The sequence below is a fragment of the Aulonocara sp. 'chitande type north' Nkhata Bay genome, linkage group LG11, assembly GCF_057382095.1.
Source record: "Aulonocara sp. 'chitande type north' Nkhata Bay isolate Kocher_YH1m ecotype deep benthic linkage group LG11, A_spYH_male_GT1.1, whole genome shotgun sequence".
In the NCBI taxonomy this organism is placed as follows: Eukaryota; Metazoa; Chordata; class Actinopteri; order Cichliformes; family Cichlidae; genus Aulonocara; species Aulonocara sp. 'chitande type north' Nkhata Bay.
In genome coordinates, this window is record NC_141354.1 from 14,932,522 (window position 1) to 14,949,912 (window position 17,391).

The following is a 17,391-nucleotide window of genomic DNA, read 5'->3' on the forward strand; positions in this document are numbered from 1 at the left end:
ACTGTCCTCTTGTCTAATAAAGTGTAACAACCATAAATTTTTCAATGGAAAAAATACATTCAGCAATCCAGCTACCTACAATATGTTTATGCAATCCTGTTTTCTTATTAAAAATAAATGATCATTTCCCATAACGTAAATTACTGTGCTGATGTGGGAAACAGTTGTGTTAGACTTTCGGTGAAAGAAAGTCTAGCACAGCCAAGTCTAGGTGACATTGTAAATGTGTAGTTTATTTCAATTAGATTTTTTTTCCTTTACCCCTGAAGCTCTATTGCCGTCCGATTCTTCTTTTTTCCGTGGACCCAGTATTAGGTCCCCATCCTTGCTCGAGGCACCAATGCTTCAAAAAAAGTTTCTCATTTATCATGGCTGCAGCTAAAAACGGTCAAGATTAACTACCCTATTAAATGCAAGATAGTGCAGGGAATCTCATTCATAACAGTCTTAGACATTAATCAGTCATGTTTCATCCTCAGGCCAATGGAGTATTTTAAGCTTTAAGTTGTTCTCTTTAGTTATTCTGGCCAATAACTTGTGTGTCCCCTAGTGTTGAAGTTCTTGGTTGTGTTGCATTACTGGAATGGATTTCACAGTTTAACTAATATTCAGATATATAAACACAGAATAAATTTGTGTAGGCTCAGTCTTGCTTTGGTTGGTGTGCAAGTTTTTCCCAAGCTCTAATAAAATCTTGAAGACATGCTACCACAGATTCCAGTATATAGACTGCAAAATACCCTCATGCAAGTTTGATGCTATTAGTCCCATATTCAAAGCATCTGTTTGAATGCTTTGTAGAGATAAACGGTCAGTTAATGATTTTTCCCATACACGAAAAATCACTATATGTAAATTCATATTACATTAGATGCAAGTCTTTCAATAAGAGTGAGTGTTTTTTTTTTTTGGGGGGGGGGGGGGGGTTTTCTCAATTTCTCCAAAAGTGTTCCCCTCTTAGGCCCATCACTATGTGGTGTACACGTCTACTTCCTCGTGTGCAGTCTTGTCAAGAAACAAAACAGCGGAGTCTAAGATGGTCCATTTGTTCAACTATTGAAGTTGCTCCGATGTGTGTTGATCTTAAAATTAGGCTTTATGTGTTTGTCTGTGACAGTCTTGCCATGGGTGGCTCTGGCTGTGCGGGGCTTGGATCTAGTGTTCAGTTGTCAGCTGCAGTTTATCCTTCTTTTCCTTTATCTTCTGATGACACTCACTTTCACTCATTGCCTTTCAGGCTCAAATTCCTCGGGCTCAGAGAAATGGTCCTGGCAACAGCCAAATGTCTATCAACCTAGTCCAACTGTGACAGAAAAGAGAAGGCGTAAAATTAGATATGAAGTTAGTATTGGTACTGTGGGGTGGGAGAGCAGCACAGTCGTATAGCTCCCTTCTCGTTTCAGTTCATGCAATTTCTCCTTTGTTGTGGAGACAATTGTTAAATCAGTTTCTACTTTAACCGATGTCTACTTTAACGTTCTTTCTCCCACTGGCTCCTGGGCCATTAAATGGGAGTTTTTGTTTAAAAAAAGAAAGAAAAAAGAAGCAAATGTAATTTCTTAGTATAGTGCTAGTTTAATCCAGAGAAATGTATCTAAATATCTAGAGGTTTAAGATAAATCTATAGAAGTAGTAGTACTCACCCCTGTCACTGCTGGAAGTAGTGCGATGATCAGCTGCTCCTAAGACTGTGTCAAAATAAATAGTTTGTATGCAGACGGGTTTCATTTTAGCATCTGGTTAAATCAGTTATGCTTTATGCTTTCCCTACATAAAACAAACAGACGCTAGATCGTTCTTTTTCAAATTTAAAGATCTCAACAGGCATGAAGCTTTTTTGGCATTTTAATAATTGCATATATATAGCGCTTTTCAGGGCCCTCAAAGCGCTTTACAATTCCACTATTCATTCCCTCTCACTTTCACACACTGGTGGAGGCGAGCTACAGTTGTACCCACAGCTGCCCTGGGGCAGACTGACAGAAGCGAGGCTGCCATATCGCACCGTCGCCCCTCTGGCCATCACCAGTAAGAGGTAGGTAAAGTGTCTTGCCCAAGGAAACAACGACCGAGACTGTCCGAGCCGGGGCTCGAACCGGCAACCTTCCGGTTACAGGACGAACTGCCAACTCTTTGAGCCATGATCGCCCATAATGTGATAATGCTAACTGTAACTGACTGAAAATACATTTTAGTCAGTTTGCTACAGGTGAATGAATTTGTGGAAACACCATCACTGATCCTAAAAGAGCAATAAGCTGGTTAACCAACATGACCAGCAATATAATTTTTTTTTTTTTTAAAACTAGCCCCAGTCCATCAGATCATTGATGATGTTGAACCTTGTTACTGATTTTCTCTTTTTAAGAACTTGAGCCAGAGTTTACAGATACTACAACAAAGTCACGCAGATAAAAACTGGTGCTCTGCCAAAATCTTCAGAATTTCTGTTCTCATCTGACAGCAGTTGGTTTGATCAAAGAGCATATTGTACACAGATCTAGTGTTATATATAACTGCCCTACTGTTACTATGCTTTAGAATTTTTTCTCTGCTTTATATAACAAATTACTGCATGTACAGTGGCATTTGTCATTGGCATGCCTTGATCTTGGCATTGCCAGTAGATAAAAACCCACTTCTGTTGGTTTGTAAGCTTAAAAAACAAACAAACCAAAAACCCAAATGACCAAATGAAGTTCGATATGTATTCATTCCTTTCCAAATTTATTTTGAATTTGGCATAATTAAACCAACTGATGGTTCAGTATATCCAAAATCTAGGTTACAGAAATTGTGTTGTTGCCCAGCTATGAAAAGGTCCTTGGTTATTTTATGAGTAAATTCATCCTGCTTCACCTAACCTATCTGTATCAATCTAACAATACCTCTTCTGAAAATTCATGAAATCAAATATTTGTTGTTGTGTAAATGTATACTGTGTAGAGGATTAAGAGAACCAACAATTACATAAATTAAAGGAAACTGCTCTGTAGTTCCTGGTAGTCATGCTGGTGGAACCAATATCAGCACATTGAAATGCCACGTCAATGGCTCTTTTGATTGCAGCCCTCTCTGTGAGTTATGTGGATAATGTGTGTGGTCTCTTGCATGGATTATGGGAGACAAACACTTTGGCTCTTCTTCCAAGTCTCCTCCGGCACTTGACAAAGTGTGCTATGCATTTCTTTTTCACACCATCCGTTCTGGTTGCTAGGAGACTGGTTGATGTTCATTCTTGACCCAGCTCACTTCTTGTTATTCATTTCTCTTTCTGAATCATTCTTGTTCCTTAACTCTAATACTAAAAATTATTTTTTAAATTATATTAAAAATTAATAGACTTATGTAAAGAGGCATAACAGAAGGTCACAGCATTGAAACTGATGTTTTGCCATTTTACTGCCAAGTCTTTTTCCTTTTCTTTTTTCCTTTTTGTTTTCCTCAGTGAGAAAGTTTGGACATTTGTCAGAACTGGACTAGTTATGTATTAATATCAAGTAAAGTGTCGAAATGATGAGGCCGCATTAGTGCGTTTCTCTCATCTCTTCTTTTGCACATGGAGGAGAGTGTTTGCACCTAAACTGAGGCTTGATCGGTCTACTTTCTTCCTGTCAATTGAAACTATGCACTGATTATTGGCAAATAACAGGATTCCACCTTTATGTGCCATTCTGGCCTTGAACCTCAAATATTAATGTAAAATGATTTCACATAAGTAAACAAACACCTCATAATATTTTCACTGGAATCTGTGTACAGTGTGTCCTAGATTTGCTTTTCTTCTTGCATAACACTTGTCATCACTGTATCTTGGTAAACCAGTGTATGCCGTTTAAAAATACAGTTACTTATTTTCCTTTAAAAGTGATACAAGGATGCTTATTCGCACAGCATAGCATAGCAGGCCAATAGGGGTTGGTCCCTACTGATGGAATTTCCAGCTGAGTTCAGTGACCTGTGAAAGATGGCAATTAGTTAAACGCACAAACACAAAAGAGAAACGATGTTGACGAACTATGGAAGAAAGTAGAGGGGTTTTGGTAAGCTTAACAACTAATATACTGGTTGACAAATCAGTATATATTCTGACTTTAAGGTTTCTTTTTACTAGTCTGCACTCCCGTCTTCCCTGTGTCACTCACAGATAGACAACACAGACTAGTCATATAAAAGGAGCTACCATTTCTAAAAGGTGGTTGTTTCTAACCAAGAACAACACAGTGGTCAGTAAACGTCAACGGTGTGGTCGCTCTGACTGACCAGCTGGTCGAGGTTCAGTCCAAATTGAATGTGTCTGTCTACCACATACATACTATAACTCTGTGTGGGTTTAGGCTAAGCTGTATTGTTTTGCAATGTAGTTTGACTTCATGTTATTAGCTCACCCTCACCCATCCTAACAAAGGGGTTGAAGGAATTATGAAAGTAAATGGATTTAAAAAAGGAAGAATTGGACTCATTCATTTGAGTACAATGACCAGAATGCATAAAAATGGCACAGACTAGCACAGTTTTCTCTTTCAAAGGTACAAAAAAAGAGAAGCAAACAGGGAAAAATTGTGGGGTTTTTTGTTGTTGTTATTTTTTGTTTCTTTTTTGCTCATCCCTACAGCCAATCTGCTACTGTGAAACTGCTCTGTTCACCAGCAGCTAACTGCATAGTGGAAATATGGGACAAGGCAGGATTTGCCTCATATCATGCAGAGTTAAATGCTGTGAGATGCGGGCAATGAGCTTCTCACTGACATCTATGCTGTTTGAGACCAGTCTGTTAAATCTCTTCATGCCTTACAATTGCACTGTGAAATATATAAGAAAAACACTGAGGCATGAGCTGGTTCAAAAGGAAGATGTTTTTGAACACTCATCCTTAACGTCCTCACTGACATGAGGTAGCATACTGTGAGACTGCTCCTCCCCGCAGGCAGCCATCTGGAAGAGTAGGGAAGAATGGAGGTATGCAGGGAGAGGAACATCTGGTCTTCCCTGAGTTTGCACGGACAGAAAAGATGATGGATGTGAAAAACTTACACCCCGCCGGGCCCAGATGCAGACCTACATTTCTGATTTTATAGGCATGCAAAATGGTTAAATATCATGACTCTCGCTAGACTGTGTGTTTGTCATCTTGCAATCCATCTGTGATGTAGTCACACTTTTCATTAAGTCCACTATTTCATAATGGATGCACAGATTAGAGCAACATCTGTGCTACCTACTCTGCAGCATTAGTTGCTCTGACCTACTAATAATTCCAGTGTTGATAATGGATTTCTGTGTTTTATAGTGTATTATGTATTAAGTGTATTATCAACAGCATCAAGCTTAGCTGTTGCTTTTATGTCACTATAATGCATGTCCCTTGTATTGCTGTGTAAATGACTTGATAGTGGTGTAATAATGTCGTATTATGGTCATAGGTATATATTTCTTAGACACCCTTTGAGGTATTTTTAGTGTTTCTAAGAATGCGGTTTGGATGATTGTATATTGGGTATAGCAAGAAAAAGTGTTGTGCTTTATGTTATGAAAGTGCTTAGGAAGAGCTGGAGGTACAGTGTACTACTGTGTGTTACTTTTACCAAGTGTGCATAGTAGTATGCCGGGATGTGTCTTGACTGTGCAGTGCCCTGTAGACTAGATGTAAATCAGTTCATGGATCAAGTCTGCAGAGCAGCGTGCCTTTTTAATATTGAGCCTTACCAGTACACTTGGTGAAACACCCAGCAGTGAAACCCGAAGCATAATTTATGTACACACACACACACACACACACACACACACACACACACACACACACACACACACAGTAAATGAGAGGCTGTGGACATCCAGGTAGATATACACAGTAGGCAAACACAAATGATGACTCACCTTTGCTTATTTGCAGTCTCATTCAAATGTAACCACAACTTGTTTTAAATGTAGCACACATTTGCATTTGTCCTTGTTTGCAAATAATACTGAGAAATAAAATATTTACACTTCCAGTTATCCTTCATAAAACTCAACTGAATGCACAACTAGCCAAGACACACACACACACACACACACACACACACACACACACACACACACACACACAAAACCGCTCCTTTTTACACTCACTCTCTTGCACATAATAATGACACTGAAGGAATTCCAAGCAGCTTCTTAATCCAAGCAAGTGCTGACTGAGGCTTAGATTGAATGGAGGAAGAACGAGAGATGTTTAGATGTGCAGGTGAAAGGGCAAAGGGGTTTATAGGTGAGTGGACAGAAGTCAAGATCAGAGACTGGGCTTTTTCCTCATAGTATTAGTTCTTTCAAGGTATTCCTTTATCCAAAAAAGAGAGGTAACACGTGTTTTGCACATGTAAAAAAAAAATAAAATTGGTTCTGCATTTGCTTTCTTCCTAAAGTCCTTTTTTTTTTTTTTTTTTTTTTTTAATAAGTTTTTTTTAATCAATAAACAAAAACACAGCTCTGTTTTCTGTATGGTTGCCTAAATTCATCTTCTGAACATGTGTTGCTGATTTCTCTAATTTCTTGCTCTGCAGGTATGACTACAGAGAAATGCTGTACAACTCCACATTCTGTCTGGTACCTCGAGGACGACGGCTGGGTTCCTTTCGCTTCTTAGAGGCTTTACAGGTCAGTGATTAAAAACGCACATATTGCTTTTTACTGCTGACTGTATTTTGTTAGAATATAGGCTCATTGCGAATTTTATTCAATATTTTAGGGTGGTGAAAATGTAATCCTAAAACAAGTGTAAAAAAAAAAAAAGACTAAGTGGGATGTCTCACAACTAAAAGAAACAGCTGCTCCCTGAATCTATGCAGTAGCTATGTTGTAACCGTAAACCCATCTGTAACTCTACGAATATGACCTCCCTGGAAATGTAGCTAAACATCGCGTCAGCATAGTCTGGAACAATTGTGATTGGCTTGTTCACTACCGTCGATTCCTCTCACCCATTTCTAGATACTTTTTTGCCATAGTTTTTAAATCGGTGAGAGAATAACAACCATCGTCAGTATAAGGAATATTAATCATAGTGTCAATACAAGGACTCACAAATGTCAGCAAATTCCTGGAGAGAGAATGCTGATATTGGATGTACAAAGAAGTGAAAAAACTTTAGGGATAAATATGTTCTGTGTCATAGGATTTACAAAGTCTATATTACACTTTAGTCATCACAGCTGGTAGCATGCCTTGATTTGGGAGGGTTTTTTTTCTTATATATCGGATGCTCCTCCTGATGCAGCCCCTGTTTTTGTTTTTTTGTTTTGTTTTTTTTCTTCTTCCTAGGATTGAATCAGGAATCTTTTCCTTGTTAGACAAATGTGTGATCACTACACTATGGAGCCGCTGTGGCATCTCACCAAATGTAGATCCCAGAGAAGGCAGTCTTTCAGAAATAGGGAAGTAGTCTTCATCACCCTTCATGGATAAAATGGTCCAGTAATTTAAGAACGCTGTTTCTTCTGCACATCTGTGAGGGCATCATTAATATTGGACAGGGTTTGGAGCGGTGCATGCTGCCATCCTACAGTTATGTATAGTTTTTAGATGCCTTGTATTTAAAAACAGTCTGCTACTTAGACTGATATTTAATTTTTTTTGGAAACGGGGTTGTATAGTACAATAGTTCAGGAAATACAAATCATATGCAACATCATGTTTAATTTTGCTTGAAGAAAGGAAGCTATTTTACACACACACAGTTGTTTTCATATCTTTGTGAGGACATCTAATTGACATAATGCTTTCCTTGCAGCCTACCCTAACCATCAAAAATGAATGCCTAACCCTAACACTTAGCGTAAAAATAACCATAACCTAATTGTAACCCTGACACTAAAACCACATTTTGAGCCTGAAAAATGCCTTCAAGCTCGTGGGGATGGGCATTTTGTCCCTACAAGAGCTGTTGGTCCCCACAAGTATACTGACATTCCAATTTTTGGTCCGCACAAAGATATGTAAACATGGTACACAAACACAGAGTCAGATTATTCTTAAGGAATCACTTTAAAATTTGAACATGAATAAATCTCAGCTGATTTCCAGCCCACAGAAATTGTAAGGTGCTAAGATCATTAAGGCATCATCATTTTCAGTCTTTCTTATATTAAGCAAATATAGATTAAACTGATTCAAGAAATAATGTTGTGTGTCAACACCAAACCTGATCAAACAATGAAGCTCCTCATCAGCACTCGAGAGTGCAAAAAGTGAAGTGCTTATTTAGTCCTAGTAGCTCTCTCACCCAGTGCCAGTCATTTTGTTAATGTGCAGCTAGTCTTACTTTAGCTGCGTATGACTCACAGCTTTTTCTGCCATCTTGTTTCTTTTTTTCCTTTTTTCTTTTTTTAATCTGGTTCAGCTTTTTCCATTCCTTTAGGTGACACCCCCCACCCCACCCCCACCTACTCAAATCTTCCTCCACTTTTGTTTTTGTGTGGCAGAAAACATGTGCCTAATCATTTATGTGAATGGCTACCCTGCATTTAATGTTCCTCAATTATCCAACAAGTGTCCCTAATTCAACCCCAACACAGTAATTATCTCATTCACACCATCTGCCTGTGTTTTAGGTGTACAGATATGGCCAGGCTCATGTAGTGACAGCGTGCTCAGATCATACGTTGAAGAGTGCCTAAGTTAATTTTATTTAACGCATACTTTTACTTGAGGCAATTTATGTTGTTAAATGAATGTTGTAGGAGATGGAACTAAAATGATGAGTTTTGATTTTACCAGAGGTAAAATGGGCACTGCCTCTGTATTGAATGAAATTGGAAGATGATTACATCACAGGGGAGGCCACGCATAGACAGGACGCCAGAGGAGAAAGCTGTGTGTCTGCAGTGGAGTTAGAATGCAGAGGTTGGCTAGATTGTAGGGATGGGCCGTGGCAGGGAGAGGCACTGGGGTGTGTGTAAACACTTATACAAGAAGCAAAGAAGTTGAGTAGGACAGACGCACGGAAATTTGACGGAATTTGTGAAAGCGAACAGGCTGTTGTGAGGCATAATGCCCCAGTGACTGAAGTCAGTGAGTGTAAGGAGTGAAGATTTTCCATCCATCCATCTTCTTCAGCTTTATCCAGGGCCGGGTTGCGGGGCCAGGTCGCGGGGGCAACAGCCTAAGCAGAGGTCTGCCCCGGGGCCTCCTCCCGGTGGGACATGCCCAGAATACCTCACCCAGGAGGTGCCCAGGAGGCATCCTTGTCAGATGCCCAAACCACCTCAGCTGGCTCCTTTCGATGTGGAGCAGCAGCGGCTCTACTCTGAGCCCTTCCCGGATGGCTGACCTTCTCACCCTATCTCTAAGGGAGAGGCCAGCCACCCTTCGGAGGAAGCTTATTTTAGCCGCTTGTATCCGTGATCTCGTTCTTTCGGTCACTACCCACAGCTCGTGGCCATAGGTGAGGGTAGGGACGTAGATCGACCGGTAAATTGAGAGCTTCACTTTTACACTCGGCTCTCTCGTCACCATGACGGACCGGTGCAGCATCCGCATCACTGCGGCCGCAGCACCAATCCGTCTGTCGATCTTCGGCTCCCTTCTCCCATCACTTGCAAACAAGAGCCCGAGATACTTGAACTCCTCCTTTTGGGGCAGGAACTCATCCCCGACCCGGAGTGGGCACTCCACCCTTTTCCGGCTGAGAACCATGGGCTCAGATTTGGAGGTGCTGATCCTCATTCCCGCTGCTGGAGTGAAGATTTTCTTTAAATCTTTATTTAATTAGAGTGAAACTCTTGAGATTTACAGTATCTCTTGCTGTAGTGCCATCGTCCAAGACAGGTATCATTAACCCAGCATGTTTTAGTGGGAGAAAGCAGAGCTTCTGGAAAACATGCAGACCACAACATTTTACCCAGACTTCTAACTTTTTTGGAAACCTGGTTGCAAAGTAATTAAGGAAATCCAATGCTTAATGCTTAGTTCCTCTAGAAGAAAACTACATTATAGGACTGAGTCACCCCTCTTACTTTTATATTTTGGTTCCAAGGAGCCAGTTTTTATTGTGATTTTTAAAGTGGTTTTAAGCAGTAGTTCTCCAGGCTTTCTGAAGGTTTTTCAAAGTTTTTTCTTTGGCCATTGTCAGCTTTTCCATTGATTTTCAGTCTAGTCCTTGTACCTGATCATTTTTCAAAGGTTTTTTTTTCTTTTGAACCACATAACACTGATCTATGAAGTCTTCAAGAATTAAAAAAAAGTACTTAATTGATGAACCATGTTGTGTCTACACACAACAGATGGCAAACAACCAATTTTAAATAGCATCTTTAAGCACTTCATCATGTGACAAAAATGCACAATTTTTTCCCATTTCCTCAGCTGAGTTGAGTGAAAATGCGAAAGATAAAAGTTAGAAACACAAAAAATAATATTTTTCCACCTAGAATAGGATTACCAAAGAGAACAGGACAGGAGGACAAAGAGGACAAAAGAAGAATTGGCACACACCTAAAAACAAAAGGAAAAAAAACCCATCTACAGTACGTGAACAGTATATGAAAGTCATGCCCTAAAGAAACAGGAAAAATCCAGCAATGACCTATTTTCCTAGCAAAGTATAGAGAACTGAACAGTGGCTTGAGACTTTGGTATAGAATAGTATATATCATAGCAGAAAGTTTGTCATACTGAGTTTTTATAATGGTTCTTTCACATATTGGCTGTGTAATATCCTGAGTTACCTACAAGGGTTTGAAGATTATTTCTCTGTGAGAGCAGCTAGGCAGGTAAAGCATGCAAAGACCTTTGCTAATGACAAGAAGATGATTAGATGAATACTGCAGCGCTCTGATGCACGAGTGTTTGTTCCTGGATGCACAAGACCAATCAGTAATTGGTAGTCCGCTTAACAGATTACAGGAGGCTGCTGTGCACCACTAAGACACAAAGACATCCACCAACAGACACACCTCAGTAAGAATTTCATTCATCTCTTAGACACAGGGGTTTGATAGTTAAGCCATTTTAAAGTTTATCTTCCTTTCCACTAAGTACATTGATCATTTTTATGAAGCCACACTGCTTAGTCACTTTGAGAGGTAGTCGTCACAGTATTGCAGTGATTCTGTGGTTTACGGAAATGTGCTGTGAAAAAAAAGTGTCGATCCAACTGTTTAAATTGCCTTATATGAGTACCTCCTTTTTTTATTGCCTCCTAAAAGAGAAATTATTCCACAAGACCGATGCCTGGTTGTTCCCTTTGAATATGAATATTGAGTATAAATATTTTAAGACTGAGGTAGCAGGCAATATGGCACTGGCAAACTGATTGCACTCTTATCCAACTTCTCCTCCCTGCTTGAGATATTTACTGTAAATTTAAACGTTATTAGCATACTGTGGGTCTCACAAGTTTCACAGGTTCCATTCTTAAAGCGGTTCACCTTATTAACAGTTCATTTTCTCTCTGTATTTGTGGTGTTACTCTTGCAGGCAGCTTGCGTGCCAGTGATGCTAAGTAATGGCTGGGAGCTTCCCTTCTCAGAGATCATCGACTGGAATAGGGCAGCTGTTATTGGGGATGAAAGGCTGCTATTACAGGTAAGCAGAGCTTCTAAGTTAAAAACCTAAACCAGGATACCCTATATACATATAGAGGTCGAGTGCCATAATAGCTCATTAAAACCTCCTAGAATACCACTAAAAAACACCACTGTCATATTGCCATTTCTTGAATTTTTATTACTTTTTTTAAAAATTTTTTTTTATCCCTCATCACCAATGAAAGTTATTATAATAAAAGCATTATCTCCTGTCTTGATGTTTTTGGTTATTTTATCAGAATCTAATTCATTGGACAGATTTCAGTGCATACATTCATGTGAAAAAGAAGGTTGTCAAAGAACTATAAAAAACTGAGCACGCCACATGATTTAGTAGCATGTAGAACCACATTTGTAGTTTTCTGTGAGTTGCTGCTGTTTTTTGTGGTCATCGTCTTGTTGCATGACTCATTTTCAGCGAAGATTTAGCTGTCAGACAGAGGGCCCCATGTTTGACTCTAGACACACAGAGGAGCTTGTGGTCGACTCAATGACTGCAAGGTGCCCAGGTTCTATGGTTTTGAAACAAGCCAAAATCATCACGACTCCACCACTGTGCTTGATAGTGTGTATGAGTCATTTGTGCTGATATGTTCTTGTTTCTCTTTTTTTCCTTTGTTTGTTTTCCAAATGTGGTGCTGTGAATTGTCTCCACTTCTGCTCCAGAAGTTTTGTAGTTTGTTCAGGTGCGACTTTGCAAGTCATGCTAAAATATTCTTTTTAGAGAGAAAAACCTTTCTTCTGGCAGTCCTTCCAAACAAGCCATGCTTGTTCAGGCTTTTGCAAATTTTACTATCATGATGTTTAACATTTAAATTGCTAACTGAGGCCTACGTAGCCCACCCACCCCCAATTTCTAAACATTGCACTGTCTGACCTCGTTCAATGGTCAGACAGTCTTCCTGTTCAATGGCTGCTTGTGTTTCGGGGCTTTGCTTTGAAATGTCTCCATAGGTCTTGACACCGAGCTTGTCACTCATGCCGAATGTGGTCACCATCAATTTTGCGATTTTGAATTTCCTAGGATGTTGAGTCGTGGTAAAATAGTGGCCTTGTGTTAAAATGCACAAACTGCCAACACTTCTGCTTTTATACATGTGATCACACTTGATGTTTAATAAACGTGTACCTTTTTAGAAATGGGATAAGTAACAATGCTGGCTTCTCAAATCTGTTATCATGAAAGTATTTGGTTATTCAGTTTTGTATTAATTTTTTTCACCAATTTTGACTTCCTGTTTTGCTCCGACGTGACGGTGATGAAGGAAGCTGTAGTACCCATACTTGCCAAATGTACAAGAGACTTCAGTGCTTGTGATGAACATTGTCAGTATCGGTTCTAGTAAAGTGTCATCATACATTATCTATTATTTGTTCATATGATAACATTTTACATACAACTCTAAGGGTGTTAATTCTCATAGATGACGATGATGTAGATTGAAGGTGAGTTTTAGTTTTTTCCTCTAAACACTGAAGGTTTTTGGCATGTCTTAAAAAGAGATGGTAACAGTAGCATGCAGGTGTTCCTTGCTTCTTTTTTCCAGTTTTTGTTTATGTCAGCTAGCAAGTGCAAAGTGTCTGAATATTGCTGCATTTTGAGGGCACATCTTCGATGACCTCCATGAATTGTTCAGTGCTGATTTATTGGTTTTAACCCCTTTAACCTGAAACTACTATACAGCAGATATGACAGCAGAACTGATTTGTGTATTGAGATTATCCAGTTTAAGCTGTTCTTTTCTACTTTCTTCATTAAAATAAATGTTCTTGCATATCTTACCTGTTCCCTAGATCCCTTCAACAGTGCACTCCATCCACCAAGATAAGATCCTCTCTCTGAGACAGCAGACACAGTTCCTGTGGGAGGCTTATTTCAACTCTGTGGAGAAGATAGTACTGACCACACTGGAGGTACATACACACCTACATACAACTCTCCACATGTGTGTCACTATATACAGGCGTAAAAGTGCTGTGTATTATTTGTCATATTTTAAAACCTCACTACTGTGTTAGTATTTTTCACTTCTGTATTTGTGCATAAATACAAGCGTAAAAAAATACAGTTAAATTATAAATCTATTAGTTGTCTTATCATTTAGGAATGATTCAATTCTTTTCATTATTCTTATCGACTTTGTGGTGACGTATTATCAGTACAGACTGTGTAGTAGCACTAGTACAATGAAAATGCTCAAAACCACATTGAAAACCAAGAGGAGTGATATATATTGTTAAGCACTGCTGTCATGTTTTGAGGCTGCGTATCGCTGTGGCTTGGCTATCAATCATGTCAGTAGTTTGTTCCTGTCAGACTCCATTTATCTGTAGGCTTCCCGGTGAATAGCAGCCTATCACGCTGCTCTTGGGCTAGAGTTACAAACAGACAAAGATGAGAGCTGTAAAGAATGGAAAAAGGATAAAGAGGCGAGAAAAAAAGCAAAAAGGATATTGTAAAGCTGTGGAAGTGAGGATTTTTTTCTTTAAACTCATCCTCTGTTTACATGGTTAAATATTTGTGTCTATAAATTTACCTGACACTATTTTATGACAACAAATGAAGGTGACCTCTAAGTGACTGAAAAACTATCTGAATGGCAGGTGAAGAAGATCATGTTACAGCTGTTTTCCATAACATGCAGTCAGTCTTATGACTGACTGCAATTCACACCAATAATAGTTATGCTCGTATAACTTTACAGACATTTCATACCAAGAGTAAGTAAGTCAGAGCATTAGAAGGCAGAGATGGCTTTTCCGTGTCAGCGGGCTAAAGTTACAACCCCGAGAAGCTGATGTTCGATCTGTTTACACTCAGCATCTTAACCCTGTACCGACATATCCCACAGTGCAACACCAAATTAGCTATGTTTTGACTCCTGATGCACTCTTTTAGCGAGCTACCATTATCTGGGGATTCTTGATATTTTGCCATAAACAAGGTAAAAGTGAACCTGAACAATCACGTTTATCACCACATGTATTCTGCTAGAAATAAACAGGGTTTGTTGTGGTCTGTAGCTGCACCATAACTACTGAGGACACATAACATTTCTATTAGGATATCCTCTTAATGTCTAGGAGTCATCTGGGAATGTCAGTGGGAACAGGTGATGCTTGGGCTTGCAAAGCTTACAAGCATACAGAATGTAATATTGGACTAAATAACTAAACATGACTTTTAATTTCGTTACAGAGAGTCCATTGCGAAAAACTGTCATGACATTCTGATTTTTTTTTTAAAAATCGTTCTTAAACGATTTATTTAAATTTATTTATTTTAGTTTGCTTTTTTTTAAAGGAAGAAGAAAAAAGGAAAACAAAATCAAGCATCGTAATGTTTTCCTAAAAATAAAAGGGGGAAAACTGGGTTCATTCAGTTCTCACAAGATCACGACAACAGGGAGAATTTCATGGTTTGAGTTAAAGCTATGTCACAACTGCTGTTACTCAATATTAATGATGTCAGTGAGGTAAAATATTATTTTACCATTTCTATATTTGGCACCAGTGCACATTTTGAGCTTCAAACACACTTGATGTCAAATGCAGTGGACTGAATGATCAGATCTCTATTTGGATTTAAAAATTCTAAAAAATTGAGCTTGACTTGAAAAAAATAAGTGCTGCAAATTTGTCCAGCGAAATGATGTGTTTGGTCTGAGAAATATTTTTAATGCATGAAACATTCACACGATGTTTATGCATCTGGTGCATAAAGGCTTTTACTGTGTGAGGATCTTACAACATCGGATTTCAGCGTTTTGAACTGATGTCTGTTTTCACAGATTCATATCATCTCAATTTCTCAAAATAGATCGGTCACTGTCAATTCTAGTCTAAATCCAACTCTGTCATTTGTTACACATATATAAAATATACCGATGAAAACCTGAAATTCATTTATATAACTGGGAAACTGAAAGATGAGAAATTGCAAAGCACAGCCAAAAATTAGTTGACAAAAACCCTAAAAGAGATTCAAATAACAGAATGAAAGGACGTTTATTAGAAGGCACAACAAGATGAAGACAAAAAGCCCCTCATTTGTATTCTGCAGGATCCTTATTTATTTGAAGTGACTCGTAATTTCAGTTGTTAATTTTGAGAAGTGCCAGAGGATCTGTGCCTGCACTCAGTCCCAAGCAGCATGTTGGATTGGACATGCACAATCTCGACGCACAACTCTATTTCCTCAGTCCTTGTGAGAACAGTGAGAAGTTTCTTTGTCTTGAAATAACTCAGGAAAAGCACTGTTGTGATTTTATTTATGATCAAATTACAAATTTACTGAAAAATGTGATCTTGCCCCACCCCCCCACTCCCCTCTCCTATTCTTGTAGATAATTCAGGACCGGGTGCTGCTGCACACCTCAAGAAGTAACCTCATGTGGAACAGTCTTCCTGGAGGTCTTTTCACCCTGCCTCAGTACTCCACCTCCCTGAGAGACTTTCCCTTCTACTACGCTGAGCTGGGTCAGTTAATCAATCATGCATGCAGTATAGGAACAACATTACTGAGAGACCCCAGGCTTGGTTAGACTGATTTTATTTATGGCACAACACAGAAACAGGTGGTGTGTGACAGGTGTTAAGTGCTTGTAAACTAATATGTAAATCACGGACAAGTTATGTAATGCATATTTATTATTTTATGATTTGTCAGAGAAGCACATCAGTTACACTTGCCATGTTGTGTTTGTGCTAATTTGTGTTAATTGGCCAGATATTTGGCTTGTTGTTGACACTGGGATTTGGTTAACTGGCTTCCTTTCCTTTACAGACCTAATTAGACCTGTTCAGCTATGCATCCACACAGCTAGAAGTAGATGTGTGAGAAGAAAAAGGTTGTTTTTTAAATACCGTGTCCTGTTTTTTTGCCTTCTAGGTATTAAGCCACCTTCTAAGTTTACAGCGATCATTCATGTGGTCACTCCACTGGTCTCCCAGTCCCAGCCGGTCATGAAGTTACTTGTCGCTGTGGCCAAATCCCAGTACTGTGCCCAGGTCAATAAAAACCCAACACACACGTACACACAGCTATGCTCAGACACCCCCGATCCACAGAGGTTATTCCGTGACGCTGATGTGATTTCCTTCTGTCAGTTAATTTAAATGTTTTTCATCCTAAAATGCAGAAAGTTTCCAAAGCATTATTTAAAGACATTTTCCGGACAACCCACACAAGCAAAGCCGCTTTGGTAGGAAAGGGAGGTCTGCTGCTATGTCATTGCTCAGGTTTATCGTATCACCAAAGTGCGGCTGTTGGTTTAAAGCTGCTTTTGAACTGCAGTATTTTATTCATGCTGGAGAGATGAAGGGAGGCTGTCCAAATCATTTGCATTTGCAACATTCCTGCCACAACACATCCACCCCAACACTCCACTCTCTCCGGATCCTTTTATACTCTGGTAATGCACACTGTAGGAAATATAAGAAGCCATTAGCAGTAGAACTATGTAATGTACAGCTGTTCTGCTGACGTGAAAGTTGTGCTTAAATACTGTTGAAATTCAGACACAGAGCTGTTTAAGATATGGTGGCAGTGTTTTAACTACTATGTGTCTGTGCTGTGTTTTGCAGCACGGGTTTCGGTGTGTTCATTCAATCCTGTCGCCTTTTTCAGTGAATATTGGGTTCACAGTACATTTTGTTTCAGCATTTACAGTAATGACACATCACTGTCGTGTAGGTGGTGTGACAGTTCTGAAAATAGATATGCAGTTTCATGAAGATGCTGTTGTCTTCTACAAAGCTAGTAAAGAGATGATTTTGAAATTAAAATGAGGTCTTCTTCATGGTGTTTATCTTTAATCCATACTTT

At 39.1% G+C, this 17,391-nt stretch overlaps 1 protein-coding gene across 1 annotated transcript in view; it reads left to right on the forward strand.

Moving 5' to 3' along the window:
- The window catches only part of LOC147318680 (exostosin-1b-like), a 44,866-nt gene that overhangs the window by 23,475 nt on the left and 4,000 nt on the right, over positions 1-17,391 (forward strand). Inside the window, exons 2-6 of the mRNA XM_086310751.1 lie at positions 6,543-6,636; positions 11,455-11,562; positions 13,359-13,478; positions 15,911-16,043; positions 16,456-16,574. Of these exons, the coding sequence (XP_086166877.1) occupies positions 6,543-6,636; positions 11,455-11,562; positions 13,359-13,478; positions 15,911-16,043; positions 16,456-16,574 (574 nt within the window). The remainder of the gene's footprint in view (positions 1-6,542; positions 6,637-11,454; positions 11,563-13,358; positions 13,479-15,910; positions 16,044-16,455; positions 16,575-17,391) is intronic.